Source organism: Chelon labrosus (assembly GCF_963514085.1).
Source record: "Chelon labrosus genome assembly, chromosome: 11".
NCBI classification, from domain to species: domain Eukaryota; kingdom Metazoa; phylum Chordata; class Actinopteri; order Mugiliformes; family Mugilidae; genus Chelon; species Chelon labrosus.
In genome coordinates this window covers 11,550,260-11,567,736 of record NC_140344.1, presented here as the reverse complement: position 1 = coordinate 11,567,736, position 17,477 = coordinate 11,550,260, and the positions used below count along the sequence as shown (strand labels likewise).

The following is a 17,477-nucleotide window of genomic DNA, read 5'->3' as shown; positions in this document are numbered from 1 at the left end:
GCCAGGTGCGCACTGCCAAGGTAACACGAAACTCGGCGACTGGGTGTTCAGAGAAAGTGATGAGTCCGGCATGCGGTGCAGCTTTTTTTTTTTTTAACGCCACACATCAGGACAGGGTATTCACACGGCCAAGCATTTCAGCCTTTACAAAACACACAGGGGCATTGTGTTGCTGTCATAATACAGTTTGTCTCTAAGTGTGATTTCCCCCACAGAAAAATCTGATGATGAGAGGAAAGTGTTTGCTCCTTATTGGGACAAAGGAGGATCGTCTTCCCACATTCGGGTCAAGTTGTTGCATGGGGACCGTCTAATAGCTCATTATTGGCTCAGCTGCCTCCAGCACACTTTTCCGCTTTGACCACTGGAGGCTCCCAGCAGCTTATGCGTCACTTCATCTCCCGGTCGCTGATCATGGCGGAGCTACAGCCGCGGCAAGAAGTGGAGCCTGAACTTCTCAATGGGGACGACTTGAACGAGGACAGAGAAGATGCGGACACCTCGGAGTCAGTGAAGAGGAAAAGAAGAAAGAAGAAGAGGAGTAAGACCTCAGCATCAGGTAAGAGGCATCACTTTGCCGTGAGAGAATCCTTGAGGGAAATAGCGCACAAATGCCCCCCTTTATTGCCACTCGATGCATAGTGCACGAGCATCAGACATGCAGGGGGAGACTTTTTAACCTGCCACCGGGTAATTCCTGTCCAGATGTCCCAACTCCGAGCGGCTCGTGTTGGAGCTGCGGGTGCTCATCTGGAAACGGGATGGTCTCTGAAAAAAAAATAAATAAAAAATCAAATTTAACGTCAAAACGATTGGAAAGCTGTCACTTGGAAATATGAGTGGAAAATAATAGATTTTTACTCCAGATTAAATGTGTACTGTTCTATAAGTCCCCCAAAGGTGAATGAAATGATGTAATAGAAGTATCCACAGTTTTAGTGCAATAAGATGACAGCCACTGTTATGCAAGAACATGTTGATAATTGCAACATTACTGCCTCATAATGTGGAAATATAAAAATCCTGAGTTGCTGAACCTGCCCTAAGTCAAGTGTGCTCCACACAGCGCTGTCTTTGAAGGGCTATATGTCATAATGCTGCAAGGTACCGTACATATGCCCTTGAGGATATTGACTCCAATGGTATAGAAAGAAATTATTCACAGAGCCGTCCAAGTTCAGATCATAGTAGATACACTTTCTTGAAATGAGCCACAAACACTTTGCTCACTCTGTGTGTCTGTGTGTGTGTCTTGTGGGTGCATGCATGCACGTGCATGTTCATCTGCACATGCATGCACTACGGTGTGTGACTTTGCAGCAGGGACAAACGAGGCTGAGGGGGACGGAGACGCCGGAGGTGTTGGTGATGTGACAAAACAGTTGGAGCAGCAAACGCTGGAGGACAAAGAGAGGGTTGAGGATGGAGAAGAAGGTATCTCCTTATCACAACCACTATCATCATCTTCATCATCGCCATCATCTTCCACGGCGGCCGTGGCGCTGGACTCTTAAGTCCCTAAAAATGCACTGTGAAATTCCGCCGGTCATATCTGCAATGTGATATTTGATTTTCACTAGCGCCCTGGGAATTGTGCCCAAGCTCCTGTCGATATCTCTCACTTTACCAACTGTACTGAAACTAATGATGCTTTCAACAGATGGAGATGAAGGAGAGAACTCAGCTGGAAAAAAGAAGAAGAAAAAGAAGAAGAAGAAAGGAGGTGAGCCATTCTTTTTCCTCGGTGCAGCAAAATGAATCACCTGCAGTCTACAAAAATGTTTTTGATTGTTTAACTTCAGAATTTTAACTGAAACTGCAACTCACATCACAGATTTAATGAGTGTGGATGATATGACTTTGAAAGGATTAGATATTGAACAGAATGCATTAAAAAAAGACTTCAGATCATCAGAAAAGTACTAGCAGGGCACTAAAGCAGCTTCATTTGGTTCATTTATATCATTAGAGTTACACGATGCAAGACCGATCCAGGAGGTGTAGGACAAAACTGCACGTGATGCAGACAAGAGAAAATTAATGACAGTGCACTCAGCACACAAATGTAGAGCTACACATGTATCATTATATGAATATATGTGATACAAGAGCTTTTTTAATTTGATCTTTAAGTATGGGATGGCACTGTGTTCTCTAGCTAAGTTAAAACATCAAAGTCATGAACACAGGGGGGCATAACTGGTGTTTTCTTTCCCGTCTCCTGCTGCTTACCTCTGATTCTCCTTTTTTCTCTATCTGGGCCACAGTGAAGGGACAGACTGACCCTCCCTCAGTCCCTATTTGTGAGCTCTATCCCAACGGAGACTTTCCAAAGGGAGAGGAGTGCGAATATCCCCCATCAAAAGACGGGTGTGTGACCTCCACATCGTCCCTCACACTCACGCAGTAGTCTTCCGCTGTGTTACATGCCTAGTTTTTATTTAGGTCCCTATCCTTTGCACATTCTCGTGCCGGACATAATGAGGTGCAACATTTAGCCTGTGGTTTAATTTCCTGTTGACGAGCGAGTCAATTAATTCTGTCAGATTCAGCCTCATTGCTGCTTTCACCTGCACAGTGTTTCTGCAAGAGTGCATCATACTCTCATTAAAAATATTTGTATAATGAGGAGGTAATGAGTGTCTGCTCTCTGTGGTGTGCCTGACTACGCACCCACCACCAGGCGCAGCGCAGCGTGGCGGACCACCAGCGAGGAGAAGCGGGCACTGGACAGGGCTAACGAGGAGATGTGGAGTGATTTCAGGCAGGCGGCCGAGGCACACCGACAGGTCCGCTCCTATGTCATGAGCTGGATCAAACCAGGGATGACCATGATTGACATCTGGTGAGAAACACACTGAGATATCATCCTTGAGAGTTCTTCACCGACACTGATATGCGTTCAGCACTTCTTTGTCAAGAGTCTATTTCACTGTGATCCTGGAATAGAAGTGCAGCACTGTGGTTTCAACCTCTTCTGGAAGTTTTATCTGCCCTGACAAGTGTCACATTGTTCTCATCATCCATTGTCCCTTTGTGCTCCTGTCAGTGAGAAGCTTGAGGACTGCTCCAGGAGACTCATCAAAGAAAATGGGCTGAGCGCAGGCCTGGCCTTCCCCACCGGCTGCTCCATCAACCACTGTGCGGCGCACTACACCCCCAACGCAGGAGACCCCACCGCGCTCCGCTACGACGACGTCTGCAAAATTGACTTTGGGACGCACATCAACGGTGAAAGCCCGCTAATAACTTTTTAAGTGGTTCTGGAGTTACTCCGTCCCATTTCACATTTGGCATTTACTACGACACGGTATAATGATTATTGCATTATAATTCTTACTGCCCGGAATGGAAGTGTTCTCATAACGTAATTAACTTCCTCTTCTTTTTTTCTTTCTTTTTCCTTTTGATCTGCTGAGCGTTTCTGCACTTCAAAGCAGCTGTTGTGAATGACCAATCTGTTCGGTCTTTCAGGTCGAATAATAGACTGTGCCTTCACCGTCACTTTCAATCCAAAGTATGACAGGCTGCTGGAGGCTGTGAGAGACGCAACCAACACTGGAATCAGGGTAACACGACTCTTTCTACGCAGGACGCAATGTTTCTATGCATGGCTGGATTCATTTATGCAGACATAAAGACGCACGCAGTAAATAAACCTGTATGCATTCATATCTAGATTTTAATGTATAATAATGACTGCACCTCTAGAAGCATACCATGAAGATTAAACTGTTTTTTTAGTTCCATCTGGTACTAGTGGTTCACTCAGAGCGGCTACACATGACTTTATGTCTTGTAAGGTCCTGATAAAGTGACCATGATATCTAACTGGCATCACATGCAACTTGAAGGGACAAACACATCAGTCACTGATATGTATAGTGATTAGAAAAACATTTGCTTCCACGCAGGAGCATTAAAGTTTAACTGCTTTAACAATAAGAACAGATGCATGGAATAAATAATAGATACAGATAACTTAGGGGAGAAGGAGGGGAGTCATCCAGTGCAACAAAATAGGAGAAAATGAATTTGTTCCACAAAGAAAGGCACTCAATAGCACTGAGAGATCAGAAATCTATAGTTTTTATACAAACCATGTGTTAATTGCGTTTGACTTCAATAAGCTGCAAATATGTCTTAGTGCCCGATTCAAGTTCATTGAGGCTGTCAGTATTAAATATACACTCTGTTATGCAGTTATGCAGTCTAAGTCCATTTTCAGTGATTCAGATGAAAGCAGTTCCTCAATTATTTCTTATTTCTGCAACCACTACTTTAATGTAAAGGGATTCAGCACTGCAGAGGCTTTCAAATATTTCTCACCGCCCCGACTGCCTGCGCGTGAGAAATGTAGTGTTAGTTACCGACACGGGTGTAATCTCGTCTCTGTCCCAGTTTGCCGGGATTGATGTGCGCCTCTGCGACGTCGGCGAGACCATTCAGGAGGTGATGGAGTCTTATGAAGTGGAGATAGATGGGAAAACATATCAAGGTAAAAATGAGGTCATTCTTCACCTTCTCCTCAGTGCAGCCGCCTGTGAGCGAAACCTCCTCTCTGCGGTGTTCTCTTTGCAGTGAAGCCAATCAGGAACCTCAATGGCCACTCTATTGGACAGTACAGGATACACTCAGGGAAGACCGTCCCTATCGTAAAAGGCGGAGAGGCCACAAGGATGGAGGTTTGTACGACAGTCTGCAGGGGTCACCCGATTCGGGCTCAGACATTGAGGCAAATGAGCAAAACACAACATTGCAGCTTCTTTTTAGTGTCTGACATTAAACACTTCATAGCTATTTGACCTTGCGTATAAATAAACCCTTTTTAATTCTTAAGTGTAATTGGAAGAACATGTGGCTGGCTAGGGTTACGGTGGGGTGTGGAGCAGTGTTCCAATTCACCGCTCTAACAGCTTCTTAGTCACCCTCGTCAGCACTTTAATTACAGCTTTAATGGAATTACCAGTCGCATCGAGTAGCAACACGTGTTACAACTCCGCGGCCCCTCGTTTCACTGGAAGAGCACGGCGTTGTGGGCATCCAGAGTTCATTAACAGGCCCGCGCTTCACCAAGGAGAAACACGGCCTGGCACTATTTTACATTTTTAGAGACATAATGTCCACGCCTGCCTCGCGCCCGCGCAGCTGCAGTGCACGACTGTATTTGGACAGAACTGAGCATTTTAATTGGCAAGTTGCTGCGTCAAGCTTTTTACCTGATGGTTTCAGGGGAGTAGCGCTGACGTGGCAGGTTTGCGCATTGTATTTTTAGCTGAAGTGTGTTGGTGTAACAAAGCCATTACCCTCTTTGTGATCAGAGAGTGCAGGGCTGGAGTGGCAGCTGGGCGTGCCACGGGACTGCTAGCACTTTGACTGATTATCGGTGCAGGGAGAGAGGGCGTCGCAGTGTTATCAGCTAATACCACAGGGACTCCAACAACAGCCACGTGCTGATAGAGACACAAAATGCCAATGAAACCCAGCCAATCAACTCCCACGAGGTGCTGCTTCAGAAAGGACACTACGCTCCTTAATAGACTACACATGAATATGTCAGCGGCTGACAACTTGAGGTTTTTGTTAAATTTACTCCCACTCTCACCTCCTGCAGTGTTTTTGTCCTCTCAGTAATATCATACGCACTCAACACCCGGCCCGACTATAAATGACTTCCAAGGCAATTCTACATTTTATGTCGCCCGCCAAGTAAGTGTTTGTTATGTTTTTTCTTGCCTCTCAGGAAGGTGAAGCTTATGCCATTGAGACATTTGGCAGCACTGGAAGAGGTGCAGTCCACGATGACATGGAGTGTTCACATTACATGAAAAACTTCAACGTAGGACACGTGCCAATAAGGTTGCTGTTTTGATCTCATTCCTATATTGAAAAACAGTAATAGGTTGATGTGCTCCTCGCATTTTGTCTTATAATTCTTTATCATAACAAGAGTATTGATCATCATGTCCACATTGCTTAGGCATTGATTCGCCCTCCACTTTGTCATGTTTGTCTCACTTTCCCCTCTGCGTTGTCACATTTTCACCGTGCTGCAGACTTCCAAGGGCTAAACATCTGCTGAATGTGATCAATGAGAACTTTGGTACTCTGGCTTTCTGCCGCCGCTGGCTGGACCGCCTGGGTGAGAGCAAGTACCTGATGGCACTGAAGAATCTGTGCGATCTTGGCATCATAGACCCCTACCCACCTCTCTGCGACATCAAAGGCAGCTACACCGCCCAGTACGAGCACACCATCCTACTCAGGCCCACCTGCAAGGAGGTAGTGAGCCGGGGAGACGACTACTAAGCATGCACCGGAAGTGAAGGAGGCGAACCATGCGGAGCACGATGGCTCAGAGACAACAAACCTCTACAGACTGATGGCGATTATGCAATACTTCTCATAAATTTCCACTGCTTGACGACCTTTAGGTAATTGTTTGTAGCAAAGCAAGAGACTTGACACGGCGGTAGCTTACTAGTACTTTTGTTTTCATAAAGGATCAAGCCAATATCTTTAAAGACATGTAGTGTTGTCATTTAACTTATACTTTCATGTGCTGCTTTTAGGAAATATGCAAAAGAAATTTATGCAAAAGAATAATGCAAAAAAAGGTTTAGGTGACCACCTCGCCTAAACATGCTATGCTTTATTGCCTTGTTAAGAACTTGTGAGGAAAAAAAAATAACAGCTATGAAATATTTATATTTCTATATTTCTTTGCTTTATTTTAATTTGGGGCAGTTTTGTAAGAAATAAATTGTTATAAATCTGGCACTGAATGTTGTGTCTATATTCGTATAGATGTCACAGGTCAACATACTCTAATATATTACCCAAATACAATTATTTGCCGGTTTATTATGTACACTTTGTTAAAGTCAATGCAGTCTATTGTAACAACTTTTCTGAAAGTCTAACACAATTCAACAGCGCCATAAGACACATCTTCCTAAATCAAATAAGGATGACCAGAACAAGAACTAATTATGTATTACAACCATCAAGACTGCTTTATTAGACTGCATACTTTGATAGGCCTAACAAGCGAGCATCAGTGTATGATGCCAGTTTTTTTTAACCACGTAGAAGTGCATTTCTTTCTTTTAACCAAAGGAGGGCGGTAGTAAAACATGGGTTAAATATCAGTCAGCCACCTCTGCCAGTGGAGATACTGCAGTGAGACACATCAGGCTATTCATAGCCTTGTGCTTTAGCATAATGTGACCATGGAATGAAACAGACTTTTCCCAGAAGTATTAAAAAATGAGCACACTAATGTGTAGTTTATGCAGTTTTGATGGAGAAAAAAAAAGAACAAACAGGACACACAGAAATAGCATTACAAATATCACATTGACGGTAGAGTGCGTTCATGCACCCTGAATCACCCCTGTGTCCTCTAAGAGAAAATTTCCATCCCATTTTCTCTTATTTTGGTAAAGTCTTTGGGACAAGGACATGAGTGGTGATGCAATGGCTGAGGAATGCATCATGTCTCCTCACACAGTTTGTCCTTCTCCTTGGAGACAGCAGACCGGGCCTATTCTTAAACTGACCTGTGGACTCTGGATCTGATACACTGTCAATTAATACACAGGCTTTTAATATATATTTATTTTGGGGGGCAGCAGGAGTCACAGGCCATAAAGAGAAACATATGTTAAGAGAGTGTGGGTGCGTGTGTGTGTGTACCTTCTTTCTCACTAACACACACTGACTCCTGCGGGGTAGAGTTCACAGAGGCCGTCTCAAGTGAATCCTGTACATATTGAAGAAGGTTTCACTCTCGTAACTGAACAGGTTATAAGAGCATGCTCAGTCCCAAGTGTTTAAAGCGCTGGAATGCACTGCAGACTAGAGAAAGTGAAGTGCTGAGCGTTTTGCTCTTGTCAGCCGGTGGGTGAGTACGCCAGTGCAAAGCAGAGTTACTCAGATTAAACCACCTGATTCCTTTAAGGTTTTTTTTTTCATCCTCTCTCGTTACTCAGGAGTTACTTGTTGTGACCTGCACAGTCCCAGACTCCCCACCAAGGACATCAGGCAAATGTAGTCATCCACTCGCACACATTCTGACTTTGACTCATAATTTATCGCCAATATCCGTGTGGCGACAAGGATAATTCAGTCTGCGCCTCTGTAAAAGTTCTAAGTAAACAGCTCTCAGTGAAATGGATACAGCAGGACGTGACTGTGCCCTGGCTCATCAACTCGGACAGCAACTTTGGACAGGAAATAAAGTATAATTGAGTATTTAATATGCACCTACTGCTTCATAAATAATCTGGAAAGACTTATGACTTGAGGCTTTGCATTAAAACGGGAATAAAAATCCAACATCAGCTTTGTCTGGATGAAAGTCTTTCATCTGGTCTGCTTTGTTCCCTTAGATCCCCCAAGGACTGTAGTCTGGCAAGCTATCTGCTCTCAGTTTGTGCTTGTTTCTACCACGAGTTAAAAACAACCACAGCCTTGTAGTCTTTTGTGCGGTCATAGACTCCTTTTTGATAACAGAAGAAATAGCATTAGGCATAGTTGTTTTTTTTTTGCCTTTGCTTTGATGTCCAAGCAATGCCTAATTCTTATCAAACACATCATCTGTACATCACCGATGATCCATCACCTAGCCATCCCTCTGTCCATCGCAGTTCTTGGTGACTCTCTACCAGCGACCACAGTCTTTCCTGAGGATGTGGAGGAGTTTGCGTCCCAGGCTTGACTTCCATGGTTTGACAAGGCTCTTGGTGTTAACCATGAGTCGACCAGTCTTCCAGTCTTCATGACCGGCCACTACGTACTCAGATCCTGGAAAGAGAAGACATAAAGAATTGCCGTGGATGTCACCAAAACACACAGATGTAAAATCACAGTGAAGTAAAAGCAATTTTGGGAAAAGAGCCTATAACATTACACAGCTATAATAGCCAGTTAAATAATGTACTGCTGTGGTTGGGATGGTTAGAATGAATGTTGCCAGAAAGGATTATTGTTGAGTGCTAAATGTGAAATAGTCTCATAACAGAAAAGTGGCTCCAATCTTTAAGCTGTAAATGTCCTATTTAAATGAGTGATGCTTGGACGCTGGCACCCGCTCAGAGCCCCAGTGAGCGGCGACTGGGAACTTCTATTCAGCACAAAGCTGGCAGATTGTCCACGCAAGAGTCGACTAATTATACACATCTGCGTAGTGAGCAATTAAGTTTCTGATAGGAACAGGCTGCAGCTGACCTGGGTTGAGGATGGGACAGGTACAGCCTTGGATGGTCCAGGACTCTGGGTAAAGGGTTATGCTCCCCCTCTGGATCTTCATCTCAGGTTTCTGGTACAAGACTTTCTTGACCTTAACTTGCACCTCTGCATGTGAGCCTTTATCGTGAGCTGACATCACCTTCACGACCAGAACTGCAGAGGCAACACAAAGAATGGTTCAACGAATTAGAGAGACACAGTCTAGCAAGTTCACTATATCAGTGTTGATTATCTAATACTCAAACTTCTTTTTTTACACCACTGACTCAGACATTTCTGAGGATGAACACTAGTTTTACACATGGAGACTACCTCAGATTGGTCACATCTCTAAACATAATGTGACTGTCAGGGTTTTTTTTCCTTGTTGGACCTGAATAGTACAAAGTTTCAGCAGAGAGAAGCTGGCATAAAGTGGAGACATGGAATCTGAAAGACATGAGCAGTTTTCTAACAAACCGATGCTGCAGTTTAGTAATTTTCAGATCAAGTATCTATCAACCATGGTTCATGGGACAGAACGTTAAAATATCTAAATATTTTCTATTGTTTTATTGCCTTACACAAGGTGTATGATTGGCCACATCCAAAAATAAGGTGAAAAGACAGCTGTCACTGAAAGAGGCAATGCAGTGTTCATTCAAAGGTTTGCAGCAGAGCGCATTGTCAATCTCGCTCCAAAGACATTCACCTTGCTGTACACATGAAAATGATGAGCTGACAAAAAAATGTTGAATGTTGCTTCCCCTCCAACTCTGAAGTCTGACAGGTGTGGAGGACAAGACATTACAGAAAATGTTCCACCATCTGACAGACACATTCTTAGGAGCACACTGACCCCTTAACAAATTTGAGGACCTATTTTTGAAGAGCAGGTTGGGAGGGTCTAACAAAAAGGTGCTGTTGACTGAGCAGCAGGACAAGAATAGAAAACAATAAATAAAACTCAGAATATCTCGGCCTCAAGACATCAAGTGGAACAACCAGGGGCCCTTTTCAGCATTATACATGGATCTGTATGGATTCACTATCATGAATGACTGAAATAATGAATACTTTCTGATTTTACAAAGATTTACTTACCATAGTCAAACTCTGCCAAACAGATGAGTTTAGGTTTGACAAGGGTTACATCTACGCATTCACATTTCTCTGGAATAAAAATGAACGAACACGATCAGTAAGATAAATCATTTCATCATGATGTACTGTTTTCAAGATCAAAACAGCTGCATTTGTTTCCTATGTAAGCTGATGAGTGTGCAGTGTACGATGTGTGATGTGACCTGTGCCTCACCAGAGTGGTGCAGTGCAGAGAAAAGCTCCTCCACCCTAAAGACTGCCTTGTCACTATTATTGCTGCTGTGTCCCATGTGGCCATTGGCTGTATAGAAGACCTCCACATCTGAGCTGTGCCGCAGAGGTAAAACCAATCAGAGTCAGGGCCCCACACGGCGTTAATAATCCAGAAAGCACTCTACCTTTACAGCATACATCACTTTATCAGGGATTTATTTTTGCCAATACATATGGCTTAGTCTTGGCTCTTACCCAGAAATGCAGTCACCGTTGTAGGGGTCACAGTCCCCTGTGCAGTCACATGGACGGCAGCCGTATTCATGAAGACCCCAGTATCCCAGCATGCATCTGTCACAGAGGGGGCCTCCAACACCGGGCTTACAAGTGCACTCCCCACTGCTAGGGTTACAGAGGGTGCTACCATCTGAGAGGACTGAGCCTACAGGGTGGCAAGAACAGGCTGCAGAGGAGAGAGGTGACAGAACAAGAGGACTCTGTGTTAACATCTTTGTAAGTGTCCATCTCTGGCACAGGTCTAGAAGCACTCAGTACACATTATGAGCATGCTTTTATGGAAAACACTTGTAAAAGCACTAACAAACTGTATATACTGTATAGTAGTGAACTCCCACAGCAGGTTGAACGTGAAATGTATTTGTATCATCCACTTGTAACAAGCGACAAGCTGGGAGTATGTACTCAACTTGCTTTAAGCAGCTGCAGCAAAAACAAACAGTGCAGCGCTCCCTCTCTACGCTGTACTCTCTCACTGCCTGGTGGTTCGCTGTGATGACAGATTGATTTTTATTTTAAACTTTGCTTCATCTGTTCCCCAAAACAGCTCTTTTGTTCTTAAAAATACCGCAGCACGTCTGGAGGGAGGAAAAGGGCAAGAATGGGAAAAATGTGCTCGGATGGACCATGAGAAATTCTTCCATTGTTTGCAATTACAGTCACATTCCAAAACAGTAACGCACTTAAGTGCGTGACAGAGATTCCTGCCAAGGAGCAGGCTGGAGTCATCTTAGCGTCTCATCACAGGAGAGGCAGTGACTTAGAAAAGTGCTGGTGCAAATAGCCTTATCAAAGAGATCAATGTGCTTTAGTCTGGAGGGGAAAAAGAAAAAAAATCAAACCTCCATTACTGCACTTGGAATCCTCAGCTGGTATCTATCCTGACAGAGTTTTGGTTTAAGGCAAAAACAAGCTAGACTGAATAAAGGGCTTACGTTTGCAGGAGTCAGCTGCGGTTTTTGGTCGGCTGGGGTCTCTGTAGAAGCCCTTCTTACAGTTCTGGCAGTGACGGCCCTCTGTGTTGTGGCTGCAGTCGTCACACACGCCGCCACTCCGCCGTCCAGTTGCGAGCCACAGTCCTCGACTGAAGTGACAGCTCTTGGCATGACCGTTACACTTGCACTCTTGGTTTGGATGGACATGCACAATAAAAGAAAGGATGAAGTGTTGCACTTTTGTCAGCTCATCTTTGAACTTTGACCCCCTCCCCAGTGACAGCAGTGACAAGTCTTATAACAGCTCACATCGAAAGAGGAACTGCTCCGTTATTCACCGTGCATCAGCAGCTAAAAGGCTGCATGTGATTTATGACGCAAAATTTATTTTCGAGATAAGTCAACATGCCGGGTGTCCTACTCTGCATTTGACTCTTGCCCCATCACTCACTCTGGCATTCATGCGGAGTCCCTATGATGCCGTTGGCAGCCTGCCAGGGTTGGTCATTGTAGAGAGGTGCACAGCGCTCGCAGTGGTCACCGGCTGTGTTATGTCTGCAAACACACTGGCCGTGAACCTGCCAGAAAAATACAGCAGACAAGAAATGGACCATTATTTGACATTTTATTGCATCCGAATGCATCTTTTACTTATATTTACTTTCAGAAATACTTAGAGGAAAGTTTTGTCACATACTGCGTATTACATTATATTATACCACAGTCACCCTCTTTGAAATTGATGTCATTATGATAATATTTACAGCGTACAAAATTTTAAGTTGAAAACATTACGCATTTCAATAATTTGAAATTTGAAGTAAGTGTGCAGGTATTACTTCTTTAAGTGGTGCTTACTTCAAATAGGCTACATACAATGTGTGTATAACTACCCTCCTTCTTAAGTATTGCAACATACCAACATGTAATTGCAGGGCAACAGTGTTTACACAGTGTGCAATTGCCTATGTAACATGTCTACACCCCCATATGCATTGTAGGAATAAACTAGTGCTTTTATTCTGCACTTACATTAAAGAGAAAAACATGGCCGAGACTATGGGTTGTTAAAGTATTAGGCTGAATACCATAATCAAGGTTTCCACATCCTTAAATCCCTTTAATGGTAGGTAAAGCTGTGGCTCAATATCCAGTCTTCACTGCAGCCTTCAGCAGCACATACCAGCACGCAGCTGACTTACATAGAGGTTTTGAGAACAAAAACCCTTGAACCCTACACCCCAAGTCTCAGCACCTCAACTGGAGACAAACAGAAGGCACTTGCAAATCATGGAAGTACATTTTATTAGTGTCATGCACCTCCAAGCTGTTCGGAAAAGCCAGCTCAAACTTGCTCACCATGTTACTGGTCGTCTGATTGCTGGGTTGGTAGCCCCTGGCTGGGACACAGTGGTCAGCATGTCCATTGCAAAGGCAGCTGCCTTTGACAATAAAGTCGTAGATGGCGTAATGATCAGTGGGGAGGACAGCGGCACCAGGATGTTTGGCCTGGCAGGGACACGGCTGACTCTGCAGCAGACGGACTCTCAGGTTGGTGATCATGAGCTGGTCCTGAGCAGCCGGTCCGTAAGGATCCACGGAGCGCCAGGGCGTCAAGGCTCGATAGATCACCTAAAGATTGAAGGACAAGACGCAAGACTTGTGTTGTTTCACTTGTAAAAGCCTCTCTAAAAGCGTAAGAAGTGATCTTAGAGACACCAGACCATGGTGAAAACTTTAAACTAAAACTTGAAAACTTTTTCCTTGGCCTGCCAAAAAGACAAAACAAAAAACAAAACAGGCAACCGTGTGTTTTTTCTTTCATGCTCCTCTAATAGCTGCTATTCTAGGAAACTCTGACCAGCTCCAGCGTAAACATGTAAGAACATGAACTTTGAATTGTGATTCTTTCAGATACATTTTCACTCTATGAAAATATACAGATATAAAAATATAGCTATGCAAATTACTCTTGATTTTAAGATGAGGAAAGACATACAAAAATAATTGCATACCATACTGAACAGGAAGCATGAGTGAATTACATTTAAATTGAAAATGTTAATTTGAAACTTCCAGATGTCAGCTATACACACATCACAATTTTATTACTGTAATCTGTTAAATGTAATGTCACTGAAGAGCTTCAATTTTTCAGGCACATTTTGACGAAGAAATGATGTTAAGTTAAACTGAACTAAGCTTTTGCACAAATCATTACATCCAGTAGCCTACAGAAATAAAAAAATAAATCTATTTTGTATTTCCAAAGCTTTGATATACCAACTTGTCCTACCATCCATATTTAATGCTCTTGCCCTTTTAATTTGTGCTGTGCATGACATACTCTTATTGGCGTTCCATAAGTATGTGTTGTGTACTGTGGCACCAAGAGGTCAGTGAGTACAACACATATATTATTCAATGCACTTGGTAAATATACAGGATCTGATCAGCAATCAGAGAGTTACACTAATTGATACATCAATTGTTAAGGGGAAGGAGCTCATGCAAAAGAGGTGACCTATTAGCAAGAAGACAAATATTTGTAGCAAATGTGATCAGTCATAAATTAATTTATCCACAACCTCCAAACATGATCAGAGGCTTTTAGAGGAAACCAAAATCTGGCCAGTGACAGCCTTTGTCTAAGGGCCACCTGAATGAAGCATCCTCATAAATTAACCATAGCTGATTATCTGACTCAGACCTCCTTGTGATGATACAGCATGTCCAAAAATGCTTTGGGGTAGCATCAAAGGTAAAAGTGAACACTGATATTGTAGCTGTGCAAGCCAAAGCAGTTTGGGGCTTAGAAGGCACAGCCCATGAGAGAGGATTAGTTTACAAAGCTTGCTCAACTGTTTGTTCTGTAGTCTGTGTGATATTAGCTTATAGAGCCTGCTGGTGTGGCTGTCAAGAGTGAAGCAGAGGGTGAGTGCTATTGCTGCAAAATGGTGGGCGAATGTTTCACAGCATGTTTTGATGTGGTCAGTCTCAGATCTCTGAAACAAAATTATTGTTGAATATTGAACCTGTGTTGGTGCTGCTTTGTGCCATTTAACCTCATGTAGTTTTTAACTGAACGCTAATTCAAGTTTTTATTCAAGTTATTGTTAGATGGTTACATCTTACATAATGGTTATAACATGGATGGGGCGTGCCGCAGGGACAGGTACTAGGGCCACTGTGTTCATCCATCAAAATAATTTCCACCAAAATGTTTCTAAGTTAAATTACGTTTATGTTGTGCCAACACCAAATCGGGCTTGTTGTAAGCTCATTAAGCCTTAAACGTATTTTTATGATTCTAAAGGTTTGCTTAAATAATGGGCCACGTAAATGAAAACTTTATTATGAATGCTGATAAGGTAATTTTAGTACAGTTTTCACAATGTTTAATACAATGGTGTGTATTCTGTACAAAACTACAGACCTGGGCTAAACTCATATACAGTAAAAGAGTTATTTTAGCATATTCCAATCCATGATGGGATTGTTCTTTTTTTCTTGCAGTAATCTACATCAAATCTTACATGCCCATAAAATCTCTGTAGACAAATAGTTTGAGTTGACTTTAAAAAGGCACAAAGACTCACCTCTCCTTTGCTACAAGGAAAAGCTCCTGAATATTTGGAAGTACAAATTGCTCCACTCTCCCCAACTGGTGACCCCTCTGTCAGACCAAAGACCTCCTTGCAGTGTCTGGCAAAATATCTGAGGGGCTTCCATGTGCGCCCGTGGTCCTGGGAGCGCTCCAGCACCATGGCAGCAGGGCGGGGAGAGCGGAACACCAGGATCAGATGGGTGAAGAGGAACTCAGTCTCCAGGTCCAACTGGAGCGTCTCCTCCTTCACGCCCTGTGCAGACTGCCACCAGGTGTCAGGGTAGCGGAAAGAGGAGTCGCTCATGGCAGAGGGAAGGTGAGCCTGGCTGGGGATGTCAGAGTTGCACTGGCTGCACTTCGCTTCCAAACAAGACTCCCTGCTGCGGGGTGCAGCCGTCTGTTTGAAGAAGCAGTAGGGCTCCGAGGAGTTGAAGCCGCAAACCGACCGGGTGCTCAGCACTCTGCCCTGAGCCAAGTTGCCCATACGGGGGTTGCAAGCTCGGCCAGAGCAGCGGTGCTCCACAGCTGGATAAGTTGGACCGTTGACTTTAAACGTTTCTGGTAAGACAAAATTTAATAGCATTAAATTGTACTCTGGGTAAAGCTTAGAAAAGTACCGCAGTTTTAAAGTATTCTCATTTGACGCCTTCATTAAGTGCGTGCGTAAAAGTCTCAAACAGGTTCAAGTTCACACTCACCGGCTGGAAGAGGAGAGGATGCGCACACTGGGATAACGAAAAGTAAAATCCACAGTCTCATCCTGAAGGTGCTGTAACTCCACATAAAGTCAAAAGTCGTGTTTTAGGCCAAAGCATGAAAGCGCATTCAAGTCCTTCCGAGATATCCAGTTGTTGATATTATGCCATTTCTAGAAATCACGCAGCCGAACTTTTAGAGTGTGTGTTTAACAAGGCAGAAATTTAGACACACTGAGCTTATTTCTGGGTGTCGTAGAGCAGATATGCCTCGTTAGTCTTAATTTATACTATGTGACAGCTCTTCAGACGTTATCCTTAAATTATTCCATCCCACGCACCTCAGGATTCCACTTGGCTGTGGAGCGTTTCATTGACATTTGGCAATATGAAGAGATTAGCGCCGCCCCCTTCTGGTCTCTTACCAGACCACTCCCACCAACTCCTAAAAACAGACTTCTGGAAGACCTTTTTTTGTGTTGCTTCTGGAAAAATGTTCATTAACAGTAAGCTTACACGAAGGATATTTTTAGCCTCAAAGATAAACGAATTCCTCAAAAAAGGCACCACACTGGAAAAAGTTAGAAAAGCACTGTTGATGGTATAAAACAAAATAGCTAAAACACTGTGGTTTGCCTCCAGGTGTTACAAGATGCCACATATCACCATTTAATCCTGTCACTCATTAACCACACTGCCGTTGGTCAACTTTAAGAGCAGCGCGTTTCATTGAGTTATGAGGGAAACTCAAGACAAAGATGTTCATACGATACCACAGAGATGTATCATACAGAGTAAAAGCTTTTAAAGTGTGGACAGAATGAGGAATAACAGGAGCAGAAAGGAGGGACAGGCTGATAAATGAAGGTGAAACAGGAGCAGAATATACATCATACCTGTGAATAAGGTCAAGAGGTGCCTGTGTTCACAGTGAAAATGTCCTGTCATATGAATCACTCATATATGTTAAAGAAGAAAGAGGGGGGTCATGAGCATTCTCCGTCTCTTTCCCAAGGCGTCCCAGCCCTGACGGATCAGGACATTCCTGAAATACTGCGACTCTCGTCACAGTGACGGTCTCTTGTGTTATGGGGAGACAGGATTCATGTCCGTGTGTTTTTTTTTTTAGATTTTCGTGGGTTATTTCGGTTGTCTCCAGATGATGATCCAGCGGGGCAAGGGGCCATGCACCCTGAGCTGTTCTCTTTGCACATGTCTTGCGTGTTTTTCGATCCCCAAATCCCAGGAGTCACCATGAAAAATTGCTGCAGGAAGGATGTCTGATCTCGGGCAGTCTGTGGAGTATTCCCCTGGCAGGATGAAAGCGAGGCACATTACAAGCAAATTCCTTTACTCTCTTTAACTCCAGCTGTTTGTTGTTTTACTCTGTTACAC

The 17,477-nt window shown here is 43.6% G+C and overlaps 2 protein-coding genes across 3 annotated transcripts; one reads left to right on the top strand and one right to left on the bottom strand.

Annotated features, from left to right (window-relative positions):
- Positions 1-6,906, top strand: LOC311495717 (methionine aminopeptidase 2-like). 2 transcript variants are annotated; one of them, XM_084555271.1, is made up of 12 exons: positions 1-20; positions 216-559; positions 1,321-1,434; positions 1,661-1,723; positions 2,268-2,370; positions 2,684-2,845; positions 3,050-3,231; positions 3,475-3,569; positions 4,402-4,498; positions 4,582-4,685; positions 5,744-5,859; positions 6,057-6,906. In XM_084555271.1, the coding sequence occupies exons 2-12, from the start codon at positions 385-387 to the stop codon at positions 6,307-6,309; spliced, it is 1,464 nt and encodes a 487-aa protein (XP_084411397.1). In that variant the 5' UTR covers positions 1-20; positions 216-384; the 3' UTR covers positions 6,310-6,906. The 2 variants fall into 2 exon arrangements, with proteins under 2 accessions (XP_084411397.1, XP_084411398.1); XM_084555272.1 differs by lacking the exon at positions 1-20 and having other exon boundaries at positions 387-559.
- Positions 6,907-7,017: 111 nt separating this feature from the next.
- LOC311495716 (netrin-4-like) lies at positions 7,018-16,646 on the bottom strand. The gene is made up of 10 exons (XM_084555270.1): positions 16,086-16,646; positions 15,380-15,945; positions 13,140-13,412; positions 12,232-12,358; positions 11,781-11,969; positions 10,804-11,011; positions 10,550-10,662; positions 10,336-10,404; positions 9,232-9,405; positions 7,018-8,808 (listed from the first exon to the last, which is right to left on the bottom strand). Exons 1-10 carry the CDS (start codon positions 16,168-16,170, stop codon positions 8,666-8,668), a joined length of 1,947 nt encoding a protein of 648 aa, XP_084411396.1. The 5' UTR covers positions 16,171-16,646; the 3' UTR covers positions 7,018-8,665.
- Positions 16,647-17,477: the final 831 nt, after the last annotated feature.